Genomic DNA, 24,319 nt, shown 5'->3' with positions numbered 1-24,319 from the left:
CAGTCTGCATCAGAAAAAGCAGTCAAACGGAGATCATCCTGAGCAGAGTAAAATAAACCTTGTCCTGGATTCCTCTTGAGATACTTAAGAACATGCTGAGCGGCGTGGAGATGCGCATCAGTAGGACAAGATAGATACTGGCTCAATTTGTTGACAGCGAAGGTGATATCAGGTCGAGTGATAGTCAAGTACAGCAGTCGACCAATCAAAGCTCGATAAAAACTGGCCTCATCTGCAGAAAGAAGAACACCAGTATCCTTGAATAACGCCTTTGAAGGATCCATTGGAACATTCTTTGGCTTGCAGCCTAAATAACCTGTATCACTCAAGAGATTTAAGCAGTACTTACGCTGACTAACAGAGATACCAGAAGAGTTGCAAGCTATTTCAAGCCCCAAAAAGAACCTTGCCGGTTCTAGATCCTTGATCTTGAAAGCTTTCGCAAGGATCGCTTTGAAAGAAAGAACCTCTGTATCACTATTACTCGCAATCATGATGTCATCAACATACACCAAAAGTGCAATGAAAGATGAACCAGTCATTTTGACAAATAAAGTGTTCTCAGAAGGAGCCTGAGTGAATCCATTGTTCAAAAGAACATTAGAGAAACAGTTATACCACTGGCGAGAAGCCTGTTTCAAGCCATATATGGATTTCTTCAAGCGGCAGACAGGGTTCAGAGGTAAGACACCAGAAGCCAGAGTATATCCAAGTGGAAGGCTCATGTATATTTCTTCATCGAGTTCACTGTGCAAGAAGGCACTTGTGACATCCATTTGGCAAAGACTCCATCCTAGCTTTGCTGCTAAACCAAGAAGAAACTTCACACTACCCATCTTAGCAACTGGTGAAAAAGTTTCAAAGAAGTCTACTCCCTCCCGTTGAGTAAAACCCTTGGCTACCAATCGAGCTTTATATCGCTCAACACTACCATCAGCATTGTATTTGATTGTATAAACCCATTTACAACCAACCACGTTTTTACCAGGGGGTAGAGAAACAACCTCAAGCGTCCCACTATCCTCCATGTTATCTAGCTCCACATCCATAGCCTTCGTCCATTTCTTACATTTGATGGCTTGTTGAAAAGATGTAGGCTCAGTGTCGAGAGAAAAAGAAAGAACAATTGACTGATAGGGAGATTTGAATTGTTCATAAGAAAGAACTGAAGAAAGTGGATATGGAGTTTTATGTGTTTCTGGAAAAGGAATAGATGATGAAAGACGAGAAAGAGCACAAGGATAATCAGACAAATAGCCCGGTACCTTAGCTGTGCGTCGCGGTCTAGCATTGTTTAGAGGAACAACACCAGTATCTGCTGTAACACTCTCTGTGGCAGGAGGATTAGCACTAGAGGGTGTATGCACATGTTCAGATGATGCATGTGACGGTGATGCAAGAGGGGTCGGTAATGAATGCATCACATCAGCAGGTAAAGTAATCGAAACAGGTAAAATCTTGGAACTAAAAAACTCAGAAGGAAAAGATGCAGAGATATCATGAAAAGGAAAAATGTTTTCATGAAAAATGACATTACGAGATATGGAGATAATGTTTGTGTCTAAATGCAACACTTTATAGCCCTTGTAACCAGACGCATACCCTAAGAAGACACACTTATCAGAACGAGGACTGAACTTATGACAATCTTTTAACAAAGTGGAAACATAACACAAACAGCCAAAAGATCTAAGAACATTATATTCTGGTTTTCGTTTAGTAAGTAACTCATACGGTGTGGCATTATGAAGTAAAGTAGATGGAGTTCTATTGATGAGGAAAACTGCAGTTAATACACAATCACTCCAATATACAAGTGGGACATTGGACTGAAAAAGTAAAGCTCTAGCCACATTTAGGAGATGTTGATGTTTTCTTTCAACTATAGAGTTTTGTTGAGGTGTGTAAGCACAAGAAAACTGATGCAATATTCCATTTGTCTTAATAATATCTGTAAATGCTAATTCAGGAGCATTATCAGTTCGTATGATTTTAATCTTTGAATTATATTGAGTATGAATCAGACGTATAAAATCTTGAAAATGTGTAGAAACTTCACTTTTATTTCTCATCATGTATAACCAAGTAGCCCTAGTACAATCATCAACTATACTAAGAAAATATCTATATCCATCTACTGATTCTGTTGAGAAAGATCCCCAAACATCTATGTATAGTAAATCAAATGGTAAAGCTGACAATTTGTTATGAGACTCATAGGACAAACGTTTTTGTTTAGCTAAATGACACACATGACAAGGAGACGAAGACTTCGTAGACTTTGAGACAGTACCAGGAATATGCTGTAACTTGTCAGCAGATGGATGTCCGAGGCGAGCATGCCAGAGATCACCATCAACCACCAAGGATCCAAAGAAATGAGACGGAGTGGAAGGATGCGTGATGGAAGACGAAGCATGAGATGCAGTGGAGTCAAGTTGCAATATGTAGAGATTATGTAATAAGATGCCTCTACCAATCATCAAGCCCTGAATAAACTCCTGAATAAAACATGAGTCAGGAAAGAGATGCGCAGAACAATTGCTAGATCTCAACAAACTACTAACAGATATCAAATTAAATTTGAAAGAAGGAACATGTAAAACATCACGTAAGATGAGTGAATGCGAGAGATGAATTGTGCCAGTGTGTGCAATATCAACTCTAGTTGCATCCGGTAAAGAGACTGTCGCACCAGATACAAGTATAGTTTCACTGAACAATGCAAGATCAGAACAAACATGCGTTGTGGCACCAGTGTCTATAATCCAAGAACCATGTGGAAGATTTGAATAAAGAGATGATAGACATTGATGTTGAAAAGTAAGGCGGTCATGTTCATAACAAAGTGAAGAAGAAGAAAAAGGAATATTACCAGCAGATGATTCAACAGCCATAACACCATGTTCAGAAATGGAAGAAACCTTGATAGGAGCCTGATTTGATGGAAGAGTCATGTGAGCAGAAAGTTGCTGAATCAGAGTCTGCATCTGGTCTGAACTCATCTTACAAACATCCAGATTGATCACACTCAAGGCAGGTGGAGGAACATAAGGCACCGTCGATGTGATATTGGCAACAGCATGAGTTCCCGGTTGATATTGAGCATGAGATGGACCTTGATTCTGATTCTTAGATGGAGCCTGATTCTGTGAGTGTGGTCTTTGAGCATGATAACTAGAAGAGATACTCTTGAAGCCAGGAATGTATCCAGGTGGATAACCATGAAGTTTGAAACACTTCTGAACCACATGTCCTATCATGCCACAATGAGTGCAGAGAGGTCGAGATTGCTTTGGTCGATAGGAGTTTTGAACAGCATAAGCAACATGCTCAGGTGATCCACCATAGGCAGAAGCATCAGTAACAGCTGCAGTAGGAGGACCAGAAGCTTGGAAGACAACACCATCAGTCCGAGTGGGTTTAGCAATGTTCTGTTGCCTCTCATCCTCAGTAACCATGTGAAAAGCATTCTCAATAGATGGCATGGGTTTGATCATCAATATATGACGACGAGTAGCTTCATACGAGTCATTTAATCCCATCAAAAACTTAGTCACACGACTCCTTTGTTGCAATTTCTCCCATAACACAGCAACATTACACTCACACTTGCCACAAGTACAAACAGGGAGCTCGACATAGTTCTTAAGCTCCTCCCAAAGAGTTACCAACTCAGTATAATAAGCAGTCACATCCATTGACCCTTGATGAAGTGAGCTCAGTTTCTGCTCTATTCATAAACTCTCGGAGCATCATCTTGTTTAAACCGCGAGATTATATCCTTCCAAATCCCTTCAGCAGTTGGAATAAACAAAAGACTCGCTCCTATTTTCTTAGACACAGAGTTCATCAACCAAGTAGAAACCATATCATTGCAACGGCTCCAAGAACCATAGTCACGGTGATCTGATGATGGTTTAGAGATCGTACCGTCAATAAATCCCATTTTGTTCCTGACATTGAGAGCCATCCGCATGGATTTTCGCCATGAATTGAACTCTGCACCTGTAGTCAATCTATCCGAGACTAAAACCAATCCAGCATGATCAGTGCCATGAAGGAAGTAAGGATTGTTGTATTGATCAGGTTGTTGAGCTGAATCGGATACTGAATTCGCCATAACCAAGAATACAAAACCAAGAACTAATCGGAAATCACCAATCTCTCAAGCAGAGAAAGTAACAACAAGAACACTTACGAGAGCAACGACGAGGATGATGAACACTGCAATCGCCAGCAAAAGATGTAGAATAAAGAGCGAAGCAATCTGATCAAACGTCGCACTCATCGCAAAGCAAAATCGTGAAATCGAGCTGGATTTGAGCTCCAAAAACAAAATCAAAGAGAAACCCAAAGAGAAAAAGATGATCGAATGAGAAATCAAAGGAGAAATCGAAAGATCGGATGATGAATCAATCGAATTCAACAAAGCGGAAGAAGATTCTCTCACTAACGTTCTTGCTCTGATACCATGTTGACAGTTAGAGAGAGAGATGAAAGAATAATCTAATTTCTCATTAATTTGGTAATCAGTAACTATACAAGTATATATATATTAAGTGTATTAAGCTAAAGGAGACTTAATACACCAACACTATGCTAATCATCAATGTTTTCAAAACCGGACCGGACCGGCGGTCGAACCACGTTAACCCGCGAACCGGCATCATGTCCGGGTTGGGTTAATATCAAAACCCAAAAGAAATTGAACCGGTAAAAAACCATATCAACCCGCCAAAAAACCAAAAACCGGTGAACCATTAAACCGGATAAAACCGGGTTCTACTTTTTTTTTTGTAAATTTGAGTACAATTAATTTAATTAATTACCTTTTTAAGTTTTCTTCTTAGCAAATCAGCAATAGTAGGGTTTCTTAGACAATGAAGATTGCATGTTCTACACTCTTATTATCTTATTGCTTTTAGATTTGAATTTCTAAAATATTTTACTAGTACTGGTTATACTTTAAGTTTGTTACAGTTTGAGTTTATTACTTTTTAATGTTTTTTAAAAATATTATGATTATTGAATTATTTTATTTGGTATATCCAATTATATCATAGTTATAATCATTAAAAAAAATAGAAGACATATTCATACCTATTATTTATAAAAATATCATCAAAATCAATTGAACCCGGTTGACCCCGGTCGAACCATATTGACTCATGACCCAAAAGCTTTCCCGATTCGGTTACCAGTCCGGTTTTAAAAACATTGCTAATCATATATAAACTATACAATATAAGATTATAGAGTTAACATTTACCTCATTAACTAAATATATATGGGTGCTAGATTCTTATTAAGAACCCCAACTCATATGAAGTAGATTGATTTGCAGTTTTGCACTTTTCCAAAGGATTTGAGAAAACCAATAATTGGAGATATATTTTTAGTAGTTGGGGCACTTCATCGCTTTTTATGTGTTGCTGAACCCTAAGAGAGTGGGTGACTAAATTTGTAAGAATTAAATACATCAAGTAAATCGAAATTGGCTTTTGCATTCATCATCTATTCTAAACAGTTTTATAAATCTACAAATTAGAAATCCTAATTGAACAGGAAAATATCCTAATAATTAACTAGAAAGAGTACGTATCAGCTTCATCACACAGGAGGTGACATGAGTTTGATGCCCTAACCACACTAGCCAACTCGTTGAGCATTTCACGTCTCTTTTCCAACTTCTCAAGCTCTTTAGATTCGATGGGGTATGTGGAGAGAGTTGCTTTCTTCAAGCGTCTTACGTTCTTAAGGATGTATGTGGCAACTTCATGCTCCTCTTCTTGTTGCCATTCGTATCTTGTCCACACGAATGTCTCAAGATGGAACAACAAACATTCAGGTACACACTTTGGTTGATTCCATTTCCGGTCCGCCAGCTTATCTTTATCAAGATATTTCCTTCTTGACTGAGATGAATGTAATATTCAAGATCAGTAAGATACCTGAAAGAGCACTGGGAAAAAAGGTAGTTTACTAATGTAATGGCTTACGTCGTTGAGCTTGAGGATTTGCAATTTAGGAGAACTAGGGAGCATGAGCGAAAGAAGATTACACCACTCTTCTTTGTTTGTATGTAGCTCCAAAGATAGAAGCTGATTGAAGATTTTACCAGTAGGATACTTAATCTGTGCAGATAAAAAACACATGGAAAATCTGAAACTGTTAGACCAATTGCAGATAAAAAAACACAAGGAAAATCTTAAACCTAAAAATTACCTCCTTCAAGGGTGAGAAGTCTAAGGAAAGATGTTTGGCTGAAATTAGAGATTCCAGAAAGTTCTCATTGGCTACATCAGAAACATTGGTGATAAGCGCCTCCACCAGCTCTGGCTCATTCTCAATCAGACAAAATTCAAGGCGATGGAACCCATAGATGTTCAAGTATTTCAAAGAATGAGCATTTATCACATAGCCTCCATCACCATCTCCATAGGAAAAATCTTTTAAGGTTAGTCTCTGTAATGAAGGCACTGCAATAGTTAAAGTTTCCACATGGTCGTAAGTTCTCATCCGATGCAACACCAAATCTTCAAGACTAGGACAGCCGCATAAAAGGTTTGAAACAGATTCTTCGTCTTTGAATAGTACATAGTAAAGGTGCAACTCTCTAAGGGACTTGAAACAGACCCGAGAAGGGAGGTCTAGAAGAATTGAAAACTTGAGTTTCAAGATCTCTAGTGTATCATTGCAACTACACAAAACATTCGGAAATCTTACTGAGCCTTCATCTTCAAATGGAAAACTGAGTACCAGTTCTCGCACATGGCGTGCAAAAGCAATCCCAGTCCATATCCCAACATCCGAAGCATCACTCTCATCTTCAACTCTCAAATGCAGACTATCTAAAACCGGAGCTTTATGTGATATCAAAGATTTGCATAAATTCTCTGAAAATGTATCTCGATAATGATAATCAGAGTCAAAATTGAGATTTGGCAACACCTTCCAAAGAGATTTCCAACTTTTAGACAAAACACTCGTGGTTATGGCAGTTTCTGTTGGAAGTGAAGACAATATGTGCAGAATTAAAGCTTCAGGCAACTCACTGATCCTGTCCTTGTTCACAACACCTCGATTGCTCAAACTTTCACCACCGATTTTGCTTTCAAGATTCAGTAAAAAAAAAAAAAAAATGAAACCACAGAATAGGGTTTAAATTTTACAGGCAAGGAAACCACAGAAAAGGATGCCACAGAGCAAAACATACCATTTCTCTTCCATTATCCTTCAGTTCCCACTGCTATCGCAATAAAAAACGCTCCAAACACAAACGCAAACGCAAACGCTGTTGGATAAGTTTGAAAGTTTGAAGTCCTAATCGAGTTATGATTAGAGATAAGTCTTGTTATGTTTAGGAGTTATCTAGGCATAAGGTGTTTCCTAGTTGGTTTTGGTTTTGGGGTTTTATATAAAAGACTATGTTGGGTTATGACATTAGCATAAGTTTTGAGAGAGAATTTGAGATTGAGATTGTAAGAGCTTAAAGTTTTGAGTTATTTTCTTTAAGCTAATAAGAGAGTTATTCTGAAACATTTTTGAGTTCATAATCTTTCTTGCAAAACAATATTTGGTATCAGAGCGTCTAGGTTCTATATCAACTGATCACAAAACTTCATTCGAGATATGAGTGAAATCGTTGCAGCAACCAACAAACCGAAGGAGGGAGGAACATCCTCCATACAATGTCCGATGCTTACCACTGTTAACTACACCGTATGGTCTATGAGGATGCAGGTGGCACTTGGCGTTCACAAGGTGTGGGAAGCAATAGACCCTGGATCAGAGGAAGAAGAGAAGAATGATCTGGCAAGGGCTTTATTGTTTCAATCGATACCAGAATCTCTGATTCTTCAAGTTGGTAACCTAAAAACTGCTAAAGCCGTGTGGGATTCGATCAAAACCAGAAACCTTGGAGCTGACAGAGTCAAAGAGGCTAGACTGCAGACCCTAACAGCAGAGTTTGACAGACTGCGAATGAAAGAAACTGAGACAATTGATGATTTTTGTGGGCAAGCTTTCAGAAATAGCTACAAAATCAGCTTCTTTGGGAGAAGTCATTGAAGAACCAAAGATCGTGAAAAAGTTTCTTAACAGCCTACCGAAGAAAAAGTTCATACACATAGTCGCATCACTAGAACAAGTCCTCGACCTCAATACAACGACCTTCGAAGACATTGTTGGCAGACTAAAAACATATGAAGAACGTACACTTTTGGAGGAAGAATCAGTGGAGGGACAAGACAAACTTATGTATGCAAATTCTTCAGATTCGCAACCACCAAATTACTTCTATGAAGGAGGCAGAGGTAGAGGAGCAAATCGTGGTCAGGGTAGAGGTCGCGGAAGAGGTTCTGGACGTTTTGGCTATCAGCAAAAGGATTACAGTTACCAACAGAAGGAATATGGCTATCAACAACGAGACAAGAGTAAGATCATATGTTTTAGATGTGACAAACTCGGACATTATGCATCAGAGTGTCCAGACCGTCTTCTGAAAATCATTAAACTTCAAGAAGAACAAGGAAAAGGGGATCAAGATGACACACATGAAGCAGAGTCGCTTATGGTACATGAGGTTGTATATCTCAATGAGAAGAAAGTTAAGCCTAGAGATTATGAGCAATGTTCGGACAACACATGGTATTTGGACAACGGTGCGAGCAATCACATGACAGGGAATCGTGATTGGTTCTGCAAATTGGATTCAATGGTGACAGGAAAAGTACGTCTTGGTGATGATTCGAGAGTTAACATAGAAGGAAAGGGTTCTATTATGTTCTTGACTAAAGATGGAGGAAAGAAGGTTCTAGCAGAGGTTTACTATATACCAGAACTCAACAGCAATATCATAAGCCTCGGACAAGCCACTGAATCAGGATGTGAAGTCACGATGAAAGAGAACTATCTTACTTTGCATGACAAAGATGGAAAGATGTTAGTAAAAGCCAACCGGTCGAGAAACAGACTGTACAAGGTAAGTTTGGAGGTCAAACATACGAGATGTCTGCAATTAGAGGCTTCAACCAACTCAGAAATATGGCATGCCCGATTAGGACATGTTAACTTTGAGACTATCAAGGCAATGGTTTCAAAAGAGCTAGTTATTGGCATACCAAGTGTTCCAATAGTAAAAGACACCTATGCATCATGTCTGTTTTGGAAAGCAAGCTAGGCGAGCTTTTCCTAAATCAACACCTTACCGAGCATCACAAGCGCTTGAATTAGTTCATGGGGACCTGCGCGGGCTGATTTTACCTTCTACAGCTGCGCAAAAGAGGTATATATTTGTGCTAATCGATGATTTTTCTCGTTACATGTGGACAAGTCTCCTAAAAGAGAAAAGCGAGGCGTTTGAGAAGTTCAAAGTGTTCAAAGCACTTGTTGAGAAAGAAGTAGGAGCCTCCATCAAAACCTTTCGAACAGATAGAGGTGGAGAGTTTCTATCTCAAGAATTCTTGAGTTTTTGTGAGCAACATGGAATACACAGGCATCTCACTGCTCCTTACACGCCTCAACAGAACGGAGTGGTAGAGAGACGGAACAGGATGACTCGGAGCATTCTAAAACACATGAGTATGCCTAATTATCTTTGGGGTGAAGCTGTACGACACGCAACATATCTCTTGAACAGAGTAGGAACCAGAACTTTGCAAGACCAAACACCGTATGAAGCTCTTAAGAAGAAGAAGCCGAATGTAGAACACTTGCGGGTTTTTGGTTGCATTGGGTAAGCCAAAAATGAAGCTCCACATGTGAAGAAACTCGATGATAGAAGCAAGAAACTTGTGTACCTTGGGACTGAACCTGGTAAGAAAGCCTATCGGCTCCTTGATCCAACTAGTCGCAGAGTTACAGTAAGTCGTGATGTTTATTTTGATGAGAGCAGAAGCTGGGAATGGAACAAGAGTAATGAGTGTCAGGCAGAGACAGGGATGTTTACTCTTACTTTTGGAGACTTTGGAAACAACGGGCTCAGGGACAGTATTGTTGTTAATAATGCAGAAGAGAACAGAGGTGACAATGATAATGTTATTGATGAAGAGGAATCAGATGGAACAGAGGATCTTGAAGAAATAGAACATTCTACACCAGTGCAAGCTGTAAGAAAATCTATGAGGATAACCACTAAGCCATCCTACTTAAAGGATTACGTTTTGCTAGCAGAACGTGAAGGAGAGCACTTCCTGCTGATGATTAATGAAGAACCTTGGGACTTTGAAGAAGCTAGTAAATCTAAAGTATGGAGGGATGCGTGTAAAGAAGAGATTAACTCCATTACTAAGAACAAAACATGGAGTCTGGTTGATCCTCATATTGGTAGTAAGCCTATCGGTTTAAAGTGGGTCTTCAAGGTGAAACGAAATTTGGATAATAGCATTAACTAATACAAGGCTAGACTAGTAGCAAAGGGCTACGTACAAAAACATGGTGTAGACTTTGATGAGGTATTCTCGCCTGTTGCTCGTATTGAAACAATAAGATTCATTATTGCCTTAGCTGCGTCGAATGGGTGGGAAGTGCATCACTTAGATGTTAAGACTGCATTTCTCCATGGAGAGTTGAAAGAGGATGTATATGTTGTTCAACCTGAGGGTTTTGTTGTCAATGGTTGTGAGGGAAAGGTGTACAAGCTACACAAAGCTCTCTATGGCTTAAAGCAGGCACCTCAAGCTTGGAACACTAAGTTGAACAAAATTCTTCTGGGGCTAAACTTCGACAAATGTTCTAAGGAACCTTCGCTATACAGGAAAAAGGTGCATAATCATCTGTTGATCGTTGCAGTCTACCTAGATGACTTACTTGTCACAGGTTCTAATTTGGAACTAATACTTGAGTTCAAGAAGAACATGTCGAGCAAATTTGAGATGAGCGATTTGGGGCTGCTTACATACTATCTTGGTATCGAAGTTGTTCAAATGAAAGAAGGAATCATGCTTTCTCAAGAAAGATATGCGAGGAAGATCTTGGAAGAATCAGGTATGAGTGATTGCAACTCTGTTCTTATACCTATGGAGTTTGGTTTGGAGTTGTCTAAGGCATCACATGAGAGGTGTATAGATGCTGAGGCTTACAGAAGAAATATTGGATGCTTTCGTTACTTACTCCATACGCGACCTGATTTGACTTTCTCAGTTGGGGTATTAAGCAGATATTTGCAGGAGCCACGAGAATCACATGGAGCTGCGTTAAAACAGATTCTTCGCTATCTACGTGGGACAACTTCTCTTGGACTTTATTTCAAGCGTGGATCGAACACTGGTTTGATAGGTTACAGTGATAGTGGTCATGGTGTGGACTTGGATGATGGGAAAAGCACAGCAGGACAAGTTTTTTATTTCAATGAGTGTTCGATTACATGGTGTACTCAGAAGCAACAGGTTGTTGCTCTATCTTCATGTGAGGCAGAATTCATGGCAGCTACAGAGGCAGCTAAACAAGCTATATGGCTCCAAGATTTATTTGCTGAAATTGTTGGAACAGAGAGTGAGAAGGTTACCATCCGAGTTGACAACAAGTCTGCAATTGCTCTTACCAAAAATCCGGTCTTTCACAAACGAAGCAAGCATATTCATCGCAGGTTCCATTTCATACGAGAGTGCATTGAGAATGGACAAAATGAGATAGAACATGTTCCTGGAACAGCACAGAAAGCAGACATTCTAACTAAAGCACTTGACAAGAACAAGTTCAGAGAGATGAAAGATCATGTTGGAGTTCAAGATGTGTCTAAGGAAGGATTCAAGCTTAGGAGGGAGAATGTTGGATAAGCTTGAAAGTTTGAAGTCCTAATCGAGTTATGATTAGAGATAAGTCTTGTTATGTTTAGGAGTTATCTAGACATAAGGTGTTTCCTAGTTGGTTTGGTTTTGGGGTTTTATATAAAAGGCTATGTTGGGTTATGACATTAGCATAAGTTTTGAGAGTGAATTTGAGATTGAGATTGTAAGAGCTTAAAGTTTTGAGTTATTTTCTTTAAGCTAATAAGAGAGTTATTCTGAAACATTCTTGAGTTCATAATCTTTCTTGCAAAACAATAAACGCAAACTAACACAAAGAAACCCGCTAAAGCTTAGAGATATGGCAACAGTGGCGATTAACGAGTCAGAAACAAAGCTGAAAACAACAAAATAGTTATGCCATAGCTACACTTACAGTTACAGCAGTCACCCCCACTCGAGCACAAGATCTGGAGAGGAAAGAGAGGTTGGAGAGTATGAGAAAATGAAAATGAGACCGAATCGTTTTCTTTTCTGTGATGAGAAGTTTTAAATTTGAACCGAGTCCACAAGTACACACATTAATGGGCTTCATTCATAACTCGGCCTTTCTAAATTTAGGCTCAATCACACAACAACAGTCTTCTACATTAGTACACAAAGTGACAAAACAAAGAAAATCTTGACTAAATTCTCGGGTGTTTTGGGAACAGCATCGTAAAAGTACAAGAGATTACTAGGTTTTAAACACAAGGTGACATGAATTGGAAGCCCTGGCCACACTAGCTAACTCGTTGAGCATCTCACATCTCTTTTCCAACTTCTCGAGCTCTTTAGAATTGATTGGTTTTGTGGAGAGAGTAGCTTTCTTCAACAATCTTGCGTTCTTTAATATGAATGTAGCCACTTCTTTCTCATCCTCTCGTTGCCATTCGTATCCTGTCCACTCGAGTGTCTCAAGATGGACCAACAAACATTCAGATACACACTTTGGTTGATTCCATTTCCGGTCCACCAGATAACCCTTATCACTATGCCACCATGACTGAGATCAATGCAATTAATGTAACCTTTAAATATCAACAAAATACCTGAAAGTGGAGCATTGTGAAAGAAAAGAAAAGGATGAATATAATGGCTCACGTCAATGAGCTTGAGGATTTGTAATTTAGGAGAACTGTCGAGCATGAGCAAAAGTATATGCCACCACTCTTTTCCACCTGTATATAGCTCCAAAGATACAAGCTGATGGAAGATAATACCAGTAGGATACTTAATCTGGTGCAGGAGGCAAAAGCATTAATTAGTACACAAAAACAATGTTAGAGCCCACTTGTAGAGAAAACCCCGCAAAAATGCTAAAATCTAAAAATTACATTACATGTAAGCAGTGTCGGCTTAAACATATTACATGCCCCTGGGCAAACTAAAAAAAAATTCCCCTTAACCTATAGAAAAACTTACTGATTTTTTTTTTGGGGTCTCTTTGGTTCATAGAAATTTTTTTGTGCTCTTTTATAACTTACCAATTTTTTTTTGTACCCCCTTAATTTACATTTTTTTTGTGCATCTTTTAACTTATATATTTTTTTTTTGTACCCATTTTCTTATACGTATATGCCCTTTTAATTTATGTACTCGGGGCGGTCGCACTGCCTACCCTCCTAGTTAAGCCGGCACTGCATGTAAGGGTGATAAGTCCAACAAAAGACGTTTGGCTGGAGTTATAGTTTCCAGGATGTTCTCATCAACTATTTTGGAAACGTGACAGAGTTTTTCCTCCACTAGCTCTGGTGCTTTCTCAATCAAACAAAACTCAAGATCATGAAACCCGATGATGTCCAAGTACTTTAAAGCAGGGGATTTATCACATAGCCTCCATCCCCCATTCCTGAGCATACAACTTCTATGGTAAGTCTCTGTAATGATGGCACCTCAATAATGAAATTCGCTACATCGGCATTGCAATTTCTATGCACGACCAAATCTTCGAGACAAGGGCAGCCAGAGAAAAGGTTGGAAACAGATTCTTCATCTTCAAACTCTACAAGGTAAAGGTGCAGCTCTCTGAGGGACTCGAAACAAACAGGAAGTCGAAGATCTATAAGAATATTATACTTGAGTTCCAAGATCTCGAGTGTGTTATGACATCTTCCCAAATCTCTCGAGAAGTGTGTACAAAGCCTTCCTCATCAAACTGAAAATCCAATACCAATTTACGCACATGGCGAGAAAATGCAATTCCAATCCATAATCTCAACTCAAAAGCATCGCATTTATGTCCGACTTCCAAATGCAAACTCTCTAGAACCGGAGCTTTATATAGAATCAAAGATCTGCAAAGATTCTCTGAAAATCTATAGTCGTATTGGTGATAGCTAGAATCGAACTTGAGATTTGGCAACACCTTCCAAAGAGATCTCCAACGTTTAGACAAAACACTAGTGGCTATAGCAATTTCTGTCGGAAGTAAAGACAATATGTGCAGAAGCAAACATTCAGGCAACTCACTGATCCTGTCCTCGCCATCGATTTTGCTGTCAACGTAGATCAAAATAACAACAACAACAACAAAAAAATATATATATATTTTAGGGTTGACCCAGAAATTAAGGTTGGAGCTTACAATTAAGAAACCTCAAAGAACATAAACGAAACAAAGAGAGATATACCAATGTTGTTGTTGTTCCATTTTCGACAACAATTTGCTTCAGATTTTCGAACGCTCCAAACGCAAATGTAATACACGCTCCAGAGATTTACTTTCGTTGGCTCAAAGCTTGTGTCTGCACACCTACCTTCTCGGTTGGCTTCAATGGACACGTCCATGGTTACTTCAAGGGTTCGAGGGGTTTGCGCCAAGGGGACCCCCTCTCTCCATACCTCTTCGTTCTGGCTATGAACTGTCTCTCTGCTTGCCTTGACCAAGCGGCTGAAGAAGGGAAAATAAACTATCACCACCGCTGCTCAGAAATAAAGCTAACTCATTTATGCTTTGCTGATGACTTACTGATCTTCATTGATGGTTCTGCGTCATCGTTGCAGAATGTCCTCCAAGTGCTTAAAGAGTTTGAAGCGGTTTCAGGGTTAGCGATCAGCCTTCCAAAAACTAGGTTCTTTACCTCCGGATTATCTCAGCCTGAAATTGACAACTTAGCAGCCACCACGGGAATTAGTCATGGACAATTGCCAATTAGATATCTAGGACTCCCACTGTGCACAAAGAAACTTACCTTGCTTGATTGTGCGCCTCTAATTCAGAAGGTAAAGGGTCGCCTTACTGCTTGGTCAACGAAGTCTCTTTCATTCGCAGGAAGGCTTCAAATGCTGAATTCTGTCATCGCTGGAATCTCAAACTTCTGGTCTTCAGGGTTTGTCCTGCCAAAGAAATGTATAAAACAGTTAAACTCTCTTTCAAGTGCTTTTCTATGGAAAGGAACGACGGAGGGGCATCACTCAGCTCGTGTAGCATGGGATACAGTCACCAGGGCAAAGAAGGAGGGAGGCTTGGGACTTAGGGACTTGTTTACTTGGAACAAAGCTTGTATGGTAAAACTCATTTGGCTCCTTTTCTTCAGGTCTGGCTCAGTTTGGGTGTCATGGTTTCGAAGAGTAGTGCTGTCGAATGATCTGAGTTTGTTTTGGACTCGCAAGCCTTGCAGTTGGTTCTCCTGGTTAACAAATAAGCTGCTTAAGATTAGAGATGTAGCCTATTTGTGGGTCAAGTTCAAACTAGGCAATGGAAAATCATGTAAATTCTGGACTGATAATTGGTGCAGGTTAGGGAAAATGCTGTCATACCTCCAAGGAGACGGGCTGTATCAGATTGGTATTCGTCGAAGCACTTGTCTTGCTGACCTTTGGAGGCGAGGATCTTGGCATCTTCCCCCTGCAAGGTCGGAATCTCAGGTCAATGTCCATATTGAACTTTCAACAATCACATTAACTGAGGAAGGTGACTCTTACCAATGGTGGATTGATGATTGTTGCAAGTCTCGTCACAACACTGGTACCATCTACTCTGCTCTTAGGGGTGTCTCTCCTACTGTTCCCTGGCATAGCATCGTCTGGTTTTCAGGTGGGATCCCGAAGCATAATTTTCTTACTTGGCTGTTTATTTTGGATCGTTGTCTGACAAGAGACTGTCTTCTGAGCTGGGGACTTCAAGTAGACTCTCACTGTCTACTCTGTGCGTCTATGCCTGAGTCGCGAGATCACATCCTCTTTCAGTGTTAGTTTACTTGGGCGATCTGGTCGGAGGTTGCTCGCCGATGCAGCTTTGTACCTTTCTCCTCCTGGACTCAGACGATTGACTCTCTCACAAGCTATAGAGGAACACGAGTGGCCAAGAAGCTTCTACTCATCGCTTGGCAGGCAGTCATCTACACGATCTGGACATAATGGAATCACCGACTACACCGAAGCTCTTTCAAATCTACAGATCTTCTTCTTCGCCAAATCGACACCACCATCCGCAATAGAGCGTTGAGCTTTCGAGCTAGTAATCAGGATCTCTCTCTATCTCTACTCCATCTTTGGTTCTCTACTGATACGTCTGCGGTAACTAGTGCATAAGGAACCCTAATCTCCCCTGCGATCTCTACAAAGTTCCACTCTCTCTCCATGCGTTTCGTATGTCATTATTGAGTACTGGCAGGCGGTTTAAATTCTTCAACCATATCACTGGTTTGCTTCTAACCATTGGTTCGTTTCTAATTATTGGTTACATTGGTTCAGTTATGTTTCCTGATGTATGAGGTTTTAACTTTGGGTTTTAGATGTATTGGGCTTCCTACTGGGCCTTGTAAAACTTTTATTTTTCATTTTCCAGTTTAATTGAAAGCCTTTTAACAAAAAAAAACAGTTTTTTTGTCTGAAAATATGGTTATTTCGATTATTTTGGAATAATTTCGGTTATGTAAGTGGTTTGGTTAGTTCGGTTCAAAACATTTGAGGATAAAAAAAACCAATAGAGATATCATTGCTAAAACAAAGAAAAAATGAATTTGCTAAGAGATATATTCGTGAGGAAACTCGTTCTCTTACCGCTTGTGCTCTCTATTCCTCTTGTTCTGTACCTTTTATTTTCTGTACTTTTCTTACTCCTTTATCTTCTGTATCTCTTCCTCATAATGTAACCAAGATTTAGCATCCCATCGATAATTCAAAACTGAAATTTTAGAAACCAAGAAACCGGCTAAAAGCTTAGACATATGGTAACAGTGACGATCCGGCATCAAAAATTATTCAATCAGTAAGAGAGGATTAACAATCGTAATGCAATAGCAGTCACTCACTCGAGCTAGCAGAAGATTTGGAGAAGAATGAGAAAATAGTGTGAGAAAAATTGACACCGATCGTTTTCCTCTGAAAGCTTCGTAACTCGGCCCTTTTAAAATTTAGGCTCAATCACACTATAGAGTCAAATTGCACTAGAACTATGCGGTATATAACATTGTTAATTGGTCATAATTTTCAATAACTACATTCCGTAAAAAGTTTTCGAAGCATTTTGTTCCATAGTTCAACAATTTTGTAGTCCAAAAGTTATATGGTCTATGCCGTGTTATATGCTGATAGCTCATCATCAAGATTGGTGGATCAATCCTTTCTTGTTTTCCCAAATGGCAATTCTCTAAAAAAGAACAAGTTTCTGGTGCAACTAAAATACATAACTAAGAAAAACTCAATCGGGCACTGAAGTTGTAAAAGTTACCTACATAACATATTGGGTTGCCACTATATAACAACCTGTACTTGTTCCATTCTCAACATTTGGACCTACACTTTTCTTCTCTTTATAAAACATCCCAAACTTAATTTGTTCTGCATAAAACAACACATACTTTTTAAAATATCTAAAACAGAACCTCTGTAATTGAGACAGAGAATTACGATGACTAAACCTGATTAAACCATTTAATCGCGATTACTTGCGTTTGTCTCAAAACACGACCTATATGACTCAATGATATACGACGTAGACATCATTTGGCTGTACGTCTTAGGTTTAGAGTGATTTTGGTTTATACAAGAATTACAAAGAGACGAGATGCCGATTAGTCCTTTGGTATATGAGAGTGATCCAGATGATCCAGATTTTAATCCGAAAAGCAACGCAAGTGATGAAGATTCAGATGGTTTCGAGGAAGTGTCAGATGAAGAGAGTGTGGCTGATGGAAATAATAGTGGAGATGATGGAGACGAGGAGGATAATGTCGTCGAGAACGAGGATGATGGAGATAAGAGCAGAGATGATGGAGAAGACAAAAACAATGGTAGTGATGCGACTGGTGATGACAATGAAGATGTTGAAGTCGGGAATGAGGTAAGCCGAAGCAAGGCAAAACGAAAGAGAGACGAATCTGAAGATGAAGAAGACAAAAGGGAGAGTAAGGCGAGAAAGAAAAAAGATGAACAAGACGACATAGTTGAAAGGTTTGAGTTTGAGATTGAGGAATCTGTAGCCAACTGGTTTGATGATTTTAGGATTAATCAAAATATTGTCCCAGAGAGTTCAGATGAAGAGGAAGATCCAATGGTTTTTAGAGATAGGAAAATTAGGATGGGAACAAATGAGAAGTTAGCTATTGGAAGAACATTCTTAACTGGGTTTGAGTTTAAAGAGGTTGTGTTACATCATGCTTTGAAGTCGAGGGAAAACATTAGGCAAAACAGATATGGGAAAGACAAAATGAGCTTTGTATGTGGTCAAGATAAGAACTGTGAATGGAAAGTATATGCTGCATTCGACAAGACTCGACAATTGTGGGTTGTGAGGACTAATTGTGGATATCATAGATGTAAATCTAATGGGAAATGCAAGCTATTGAAGAGTCCTGTCACTGGAAGGCTTTTTCTGGATAAACTAAGATTGCAACCTAACTATATGCCTCTTAATATTCAAAGGCATATTAAGGAGCAGTGGAACATACTAAGTTCTATAGGACAAGTTCAGAGAGGAAGACTTCTAGCTCTGAAGTGGCTTCAACAGGAATATGCTCAACATTTTGCTCACCTTAGAGGTTATGCGATTGAGCTCATAGATTCAAATCCAGGGTCCACTGCGGTTGTTGATACCTACCCTATGCTGCTGGTGAAGATGTTTTTAATCGTTTTTATGTGTGTCTTGGAGCAATGAAACAAGGATTCTACTACTGTCGACCTATCATTGGGATTGATGGAACTTTTCTGAAACACGCCGTCAAAGGTTGCCTATTGACTGCTATTGCTCATGATGCAAACAATCAGATATATCCAATTGCATGGGCAACAGTTCAGACTGAAAATGCTGATAATTGGTTGTGGTTTCTTAAACTACTTAAGGCTGATTTGAATCTAAAGGATGGACAAGATTATGTCATCATCTCAGATCGTTCTAAAGTAAGTACTATTGTTAGTCTCAATGTTTAAACATATGTCTCGTTTCATTTTCTACTAGCTTGGGTTACATCTTTACTAGTTTGCTTATGTAATTATGTAGGGGATCATAACCTCTGTTAAAAATGAGCTGCCAAATGCTGAGCACAGAATGTGTGTCAAGCACATTGTGGAAAACTTGAAGACTAGGCATGGTGATAAAGACTTGCTAAAAAAACTGGTGTGGCACCTAGCTTGGAGTTATAACCATTCTGAATTTGAAGCAAACCTCAACAAGATTAGAGCTTATGATATGTCTCTTTATGATAGTGTGATGAAGGAGAATCCAAAGAGTTGGTCTAGAGCTTATTATAGGATAGGAAGTAGTTGTGAGGATGTGGACAACAATGCAACAGAGTCCTTTAACTCTACAATTGTCAAGGCAAGGGCAAAGGCATTAGTTCCAATGTTGGAAACTATAAGAAGGCAGGCAATGGGAAGGATTACTAAGAGAAATATGAAAATTGGAAAATAGAAAAAGAAGCTCTCTGAATATGCGACAGAGATTTTGGAGGCTGAGAAAGAAGATGCTATGCGATGTGAAATCACAAAAGGAACACATGGGCGGTTTGATGTTTATTTAGATGGGAACTCACATTTTGTGAACTTGTCAACAGGTAAATGGGAGTGTTCATGTTGCAAGTGGCAAATCACAGGGATTCCATGTGAACATGCTTATGCAGCAGTCTTAGATGCTAACAAGGATGTTGATGATTTTGTGTCCCCATACTTTACTACTCATGTATGGAAGGAAGTGTATGATAGAGGTCCTGATCCGGTTAGAGGTCCACGTTTTTGGATGACCAACAAATATGTCTTGATAACCAAACCTCCAGATCCAAATCTACCTGGGAAAAAGAAGGGTCAGAAGAAGAACTATGATCAGATCAAAGGGAAAAATGAATCACCAAAGAAAAAGAAGAAGGAACCAAAGAAGAAGAAGCCAAAAAAAATTATGGGAAAGGACAAAAATGAGCCAGACAAACTCGGAAGGCAAGGGAGAATCATGCATTGTCGTAAGTGTAGTGTAGCAGGTCACAATTCAGCTGGATGTCCTACATTTCCAAAGGAAAAGAAGGAAAAAAAAGAAAAGCAGAGTAAGAGTAGTAAGAAGAGTACAATTATTGATGGAGCTGGTCCATCTACATTTCTAGGTGCAGAGACACTCACTTTTTCACAAGGACCACACACACTCACACAAGAAAGCCATATCTAGGAGTTGTATTGGTGTTTCATGTTTTTGGAATTAGTTGCAGGTTTTTGGAAGTAGTTGCAGGTTTTTAAAAATAGTTGCAGGTTTTTTTTATATCCCTTTTGTAATGTGAACACGTGATGTTCAATCATGTTTTTGTATCTCGCTTTTTGTTAATTATACTTTTGGTCTTTTGAGATTGGGATTATTAATAACTGAATCACAAGCTAATTTGGTGTATATTGATAATTTGATACGATTCTAGTATGAAGTACGTTAGAATTCAATTATACAATGGAGTAGTGAAGTAAAAAACAAATAAAGAACAACTAGAGTTGTGACGTAATATTTTGACAGGTTTGGAGTGGTGAAGATTCACCCACTTGTTTCATTTTTTTGGTTTTAGGAATTGTGTTGCAGTTTTTTTGTTTGTTGTGGTTTGTTGCAGATTCATCAACGTACAGCCAAACGATGTCGTCTCTCTTTTCTCACTAAACTACGTCGTATATCATTGAGTCATATAGGTCGTGTTTTGAGACAAACGCAAATGAGTAATCGCGATTAAATGGTTTAATCAGGTTTAGTGATCGCAATTCTCTGTCTCAATTACATAGGTTCTGTTTTAGATATTTTAAAAAGTATATGTTGTTTTATGCAGAACAAATTAAGTTTGGGATGTTTTATAAAGAGAAGAAAAGTGTTATATAGTGGCAACCCTAACATATTGGAATTGGCTTTTTCCATAACACATACATTTCTTGAGCAGTTTCCTAAATCAACAAAATAGAAATCCTAATTGTCGAGGAAAATATCCTCATTAGAAAGTTTCAGCTTCGATAACGAGGTGACATGAATCTGAAGCCCTGGCCTCAGTAGCCAACTGGTTGAGCATCTCACCTCTCTTTTCCAACTTCTCGAGCTCTTTAGATTTGATTGGTTTTGTGGAGAGAGTAGCTTTCTTCAACCGTCTTGCGTTCTTAAGGATGTATGTAGCCACTTCTTTCTCATCTTCTCGTTGCCAATCGTAATTTGTCCACACGAATGTCTCAAGATGGAACAACAAACATTCTGGTACACACTTTGGTCGATTCCATTTCAAGCCGATCAGACTATATTTGTTATGGAAGTGATATGGCTGCGGCCAAAGCAATCAATGTAATATATTTAGAGATCATCAAAATACATGAAAGTAGAGCAATTTAGAATTTGCAATTTAGAACTATCCTAAAGAGTGAAATGGCTTACGTCAATGAGTTTGAGGATTTGCAATTTAGGCGAACTATCGAGCATGAGTGAAAGAAGATTCCACCACTCGTCTTCTTTTGTATGCAGCTCCAAAGATAGAAGCTGATAGAAGATTTTACCAGTAGGATGCTTAATCTGTGCATCAAGCAACATAATAGTACACAAAACAATGTTAGCCAAACTGTAGATGAAACCACGAGAAAAGAATCTAAAATCTAAAAAAAATTACATGTAAGGGTGATAAGTCTAAAGAAAGACGTTTGGCTGGAGTTAGAGTTTCCAATATGTTCTCATTCTTTATACGATACACGCTATAGATTTTTGCCTCCACCAGCTCTGGCGCTTTCTGAATCAGACAAAGTCCAAGCCCATCGAACTTATTGATGAACAAGTAGTTCAAAGAAGGAGCATTTATCACATAGCCCTTAGCAGCTTTTGGATAGTATTTATCTACTAAGATTAGTCTCTGTAATGATGGCACGGCAATAGTGAAAACCCCCACATCGGCTTTGCTAAATCTACACACGGCCAAATCTTCAAGACAAGGGCATCCACAGAAAAGGTTGGAAATAGATTCTTTGTCTTTGAAGCTTACATGGGAAAGGTACATCTTTCTCAGGGACTTGAAACAAACCGGAGAAGAAAGGTCTAAAAGAATTGAACCCGTGAGTTCCAATATCTCGAGTGTATTGTTACATCTACACAAAGCACCCGGGAATTTTAATGAGCCTCTCCATGGAAAGGACAAGTCCAGTACCAATTTACGCACATGGCGTGCAAATGCAGTTCCTACCAATAATCCCATCTGCAAAGCATCACATTCATATCCAACCATTAAATGCAAACTCTCTAGAACCGGAGCTTTATGTAGAATCAGAGTTCTGGAAACATCCTCTGAAAATGTATTGTGATAGTCAGAAACAAACTTGAGATTTGGCAACAACTTCCAAACAGATTTCCAACTTTTAGACAAAACACTAGTGGCTATGGCAGTTTTTGTTGGAAGTGAAGACAATATATCCACAAGCAAAGCTTCAGGCAACTCACTGATCCTGTCCTCATTTACAACATCTCGATTACTCAAACCTTCACCACCAGTTTTGCTGTATAAGAAAAACAAAAAGATAAACTAAAGATAAAGTTCATAGAAATTAAAGTTGGAAAGTTACAAAATTAAAAAACCTCAAAGAAACGGATTATTCCGAGAAACAAAAAAACATAAACGAAACAGAGAGACATACCGTTGTAGTTGTTCCATTATTTCGTTAAAGAGAGAAAACAATTGTTTCAGATTACGAACGCTCCAAACTCTTATGCAAATGGTCCCTAATACACGAATCCGGCTAATGCTTAGATATGATAATGGTGATGAGATTCACTTGTGTAGTTGTGTTTCATTAGTAAAAGGATGACCTAGTTACAAAACCCTAGGAGATAGAGAACCGAAAATATATTTAGGAATTACATTTATCTCTAAAGTATTATTTACATTAGGTTATCATATTAAAATAAAGATAAACACACCAAAAAAAAAAACAGAATTCTTAATACCTTATCGATTTTCCAGTTTGGTTCCTTTATCTGCTCGTTCCTACAATCTCAATTTTCAAATTATATCCATCGACACGTAGTTGCAGTCTTATTCACAACATCAAAATTAAAACATAAATGTAAATATACAAAAAATAAAAAACGTATTTATATTGATTCATAGTAAAATAATAAGAGCTCATATAATTTTTCTTTTCCTAAAAAGAAACACAAAAAATACAACCTCGAGAGAAAAAAATAATCATAACGTATAATAAAAAATTCAATTATAAAAGAACCAAAAAAAATATAAAAAACCACAATATCAACACTACCTAATTAATTAACCTAATGCATTCAATATCCAATGTTGTAACCTAAGCTCTATATTTATAGTTAAAAATATAGGGCAAATTACAGCCATAGTAATTTGTAGAAATTTAAGTTTATCTCTAGAAATTGTATAATTTAAAAAAAAAAAAATTCCTTGGATCAAATATTTTCAATGTATTTTTGTGGGTTTATTTGATATATTTTGGTGAAAATGATATATAATTGATGACAGTTATGAAATATTATCTTCTAGAAAATTTTAAATTACTATTAAGGTTAAACTTTTATTTTAGATACACAAAATTTTTAAAAAATAGAAAAATCAGTTGTTCTAATAAGATCAAATCTGATCAAAAGAATATTAGATTTAACTGGACGTCCAGAGGCGAGACGGATCAGACATTCGAACTGGTGACCTTGCATATACTAAAAAATTTCTTTGACCACCAGACAAACGAAACATTTTTAGAATTATGAATTAATCTTTTTTTCTCATTTTTAATTGACCGCCACCATCTATGTTTTCTTCCACTGTTTTCTTATTTTTCATATTCTTTCTCGACATTTTCATTGTCAAATTTTTCATTATAATTTTTATTATTACTTTTATCATCCCATTCTTCGTTATACTCTTCCTCGTCAGCTTTCTCACATTTTCCCACTAAATAATCATTTAAAACTTTTGTTTTATACTACCAAATAACTTGTTAACCCATCAAACTCTAAAATCAAAATCATTGCCTATTTCCTCATAAAATTTCAAGGATCAGTATAGTTACCACATGACTCAATTATTGATACTTTCACCTGTATACTTACTCGGTTTTAGATCCATTTATTGAAACTTCTTGAACCAAAATCTTTAATACTA

The 24,319-nt window shown here is 38.2% G+C and overlaps 2 protein-coding genes and 3 pseudogenes across 3 annotated transcripts; 1 reads left to right on the top strand and 4 right to left on the bottom strand.

Annotated features, from left to right (window-relative positions):
* Window positions 1-2,472: 2,472 nt before the first annotated feature.
* On the bottom strand, window positions 2,473-4,123 carry LOC147938760 (uncharacterized; annotated as a pseudogene).
* A 1,465-nt stretch (window positions 4,124-5,588) lies between these two features.
* Window positions 5,589-7,233, bottom strand: LOC104715448 (FBD-associated F-box protein At3g49020-like). The gene is made up of 4 exons (XM_019229999.1): window positions 7,220-7,233; window positions 6,229-7,114; window positions 6,003-6,137; window positions 5,589-5,918 (listed from the first exon to the last, which is right to left on the bottom strand). The coding sequence occupies exons 1-4, from the start codon at window positions 7,231-7,233 to the stop codon at window positions 5,589-5,591; spliced, it is 1,365 nt and encodes a 454-aa protein (XP_019085544.1).
* A 5,232-nt stretch (window positions 7,234-12,465) lies between these two features.
* LOC104715447 (FBD-associated F-box protein At3g49020-like) lies at window positions 12,466-14,421 on the bottom strand (annotated as a pseudogene).
* Window positions 14,422-17,688: 3,267 nt separating this feature from the next.
* On the top strand, window positions 17,689-20,560 carry LOC147938759 (uncharacterized; annotated as a pseudogene). The gene is made up of 2 exons (XR_015565701.1): window positions 17,689-19,112; window positions 19,213-20,560. The product of XR_015565701.1 is annotated as an uncharacterized LOC147938759 (transcript).
* Window positions 20,561-21,157: 597 nt separating this feature from the next.
* LOC147938758 (FBD-associated F-box protein At3g49020-like) lies at window positions 21,158-22,843 on the bottom strand. The gene is made up of 4 exons (XM_087465755.1): window positions 22,827-22,843; window positions 21,815-22,688; window positions 21,586-21,720; window positions 21,158-21,475 (listed from the first exon to the last, which is right to left on the bottom strand). Exons 1-4 carry the CDS (start codon window positions 22,841-22,843, stop codon window positions 21,158-21,160), a joined length of 1,344 nt encoding a protein of 447 aa, XP_087321881.1.
* Window positions 22,844-24,319: the final 1,476 nt, after the last annotated feature.

Source organism: Camelina sativa, chromosome 9, assembly GCF_030686135.1.
Source record: "Camelina sativa cultivar CO46 ecotype springtype chromosome 9, ASM3068613v1".
In the NCBI taxonomy this organism is placed as follows: Eukaryota; Viridiplantae; Streptophyta; class Magnoliopsida; order Brassicales; family Brassicaceae; genus Camelina; species Camelina sativa.
This window is presented reverse-complemented; position numbering and strand designations above follow the sequence as displayed.

Excerpts from the sequence above, each read along its gene's own strand:
- LOC104715448 (XM_019229999.1), bottom strand. Across the intron at positions 6,138-6,228 it reads ACTTCTCACCCTTGAAGGAG|ATTAAGTATCCTACTGGTAA; the intron begins GTAATTTTTAGG and ends TTATCTGCACAG. Across the intron at positions 5,919-6,002 it reads AAATCCTCAAGCTCAACGAC|TCAAGAAGGAAATATCTTGA; the intron begins GTAAGCCATTAC and ends CATTCATCTCAG.
- LOC147938758 (XM_087465755.1), bottom strand. Across the intron at positions 21,721-21,814 it reads TAGACTTATCACCCTTACAT|ATTAAGCATCCTACTGGTAA; the intron begins GTAATTTTTTTT and ends CTTGATGCACAG. Across the intron at positions 21,476-21,585 it reads AAATCCTCAAACTCATTGAC|CCATATCACTTCCATAACAA; the intron begins GTAAGCCATTTC and ends CTTTGGCCGCAG.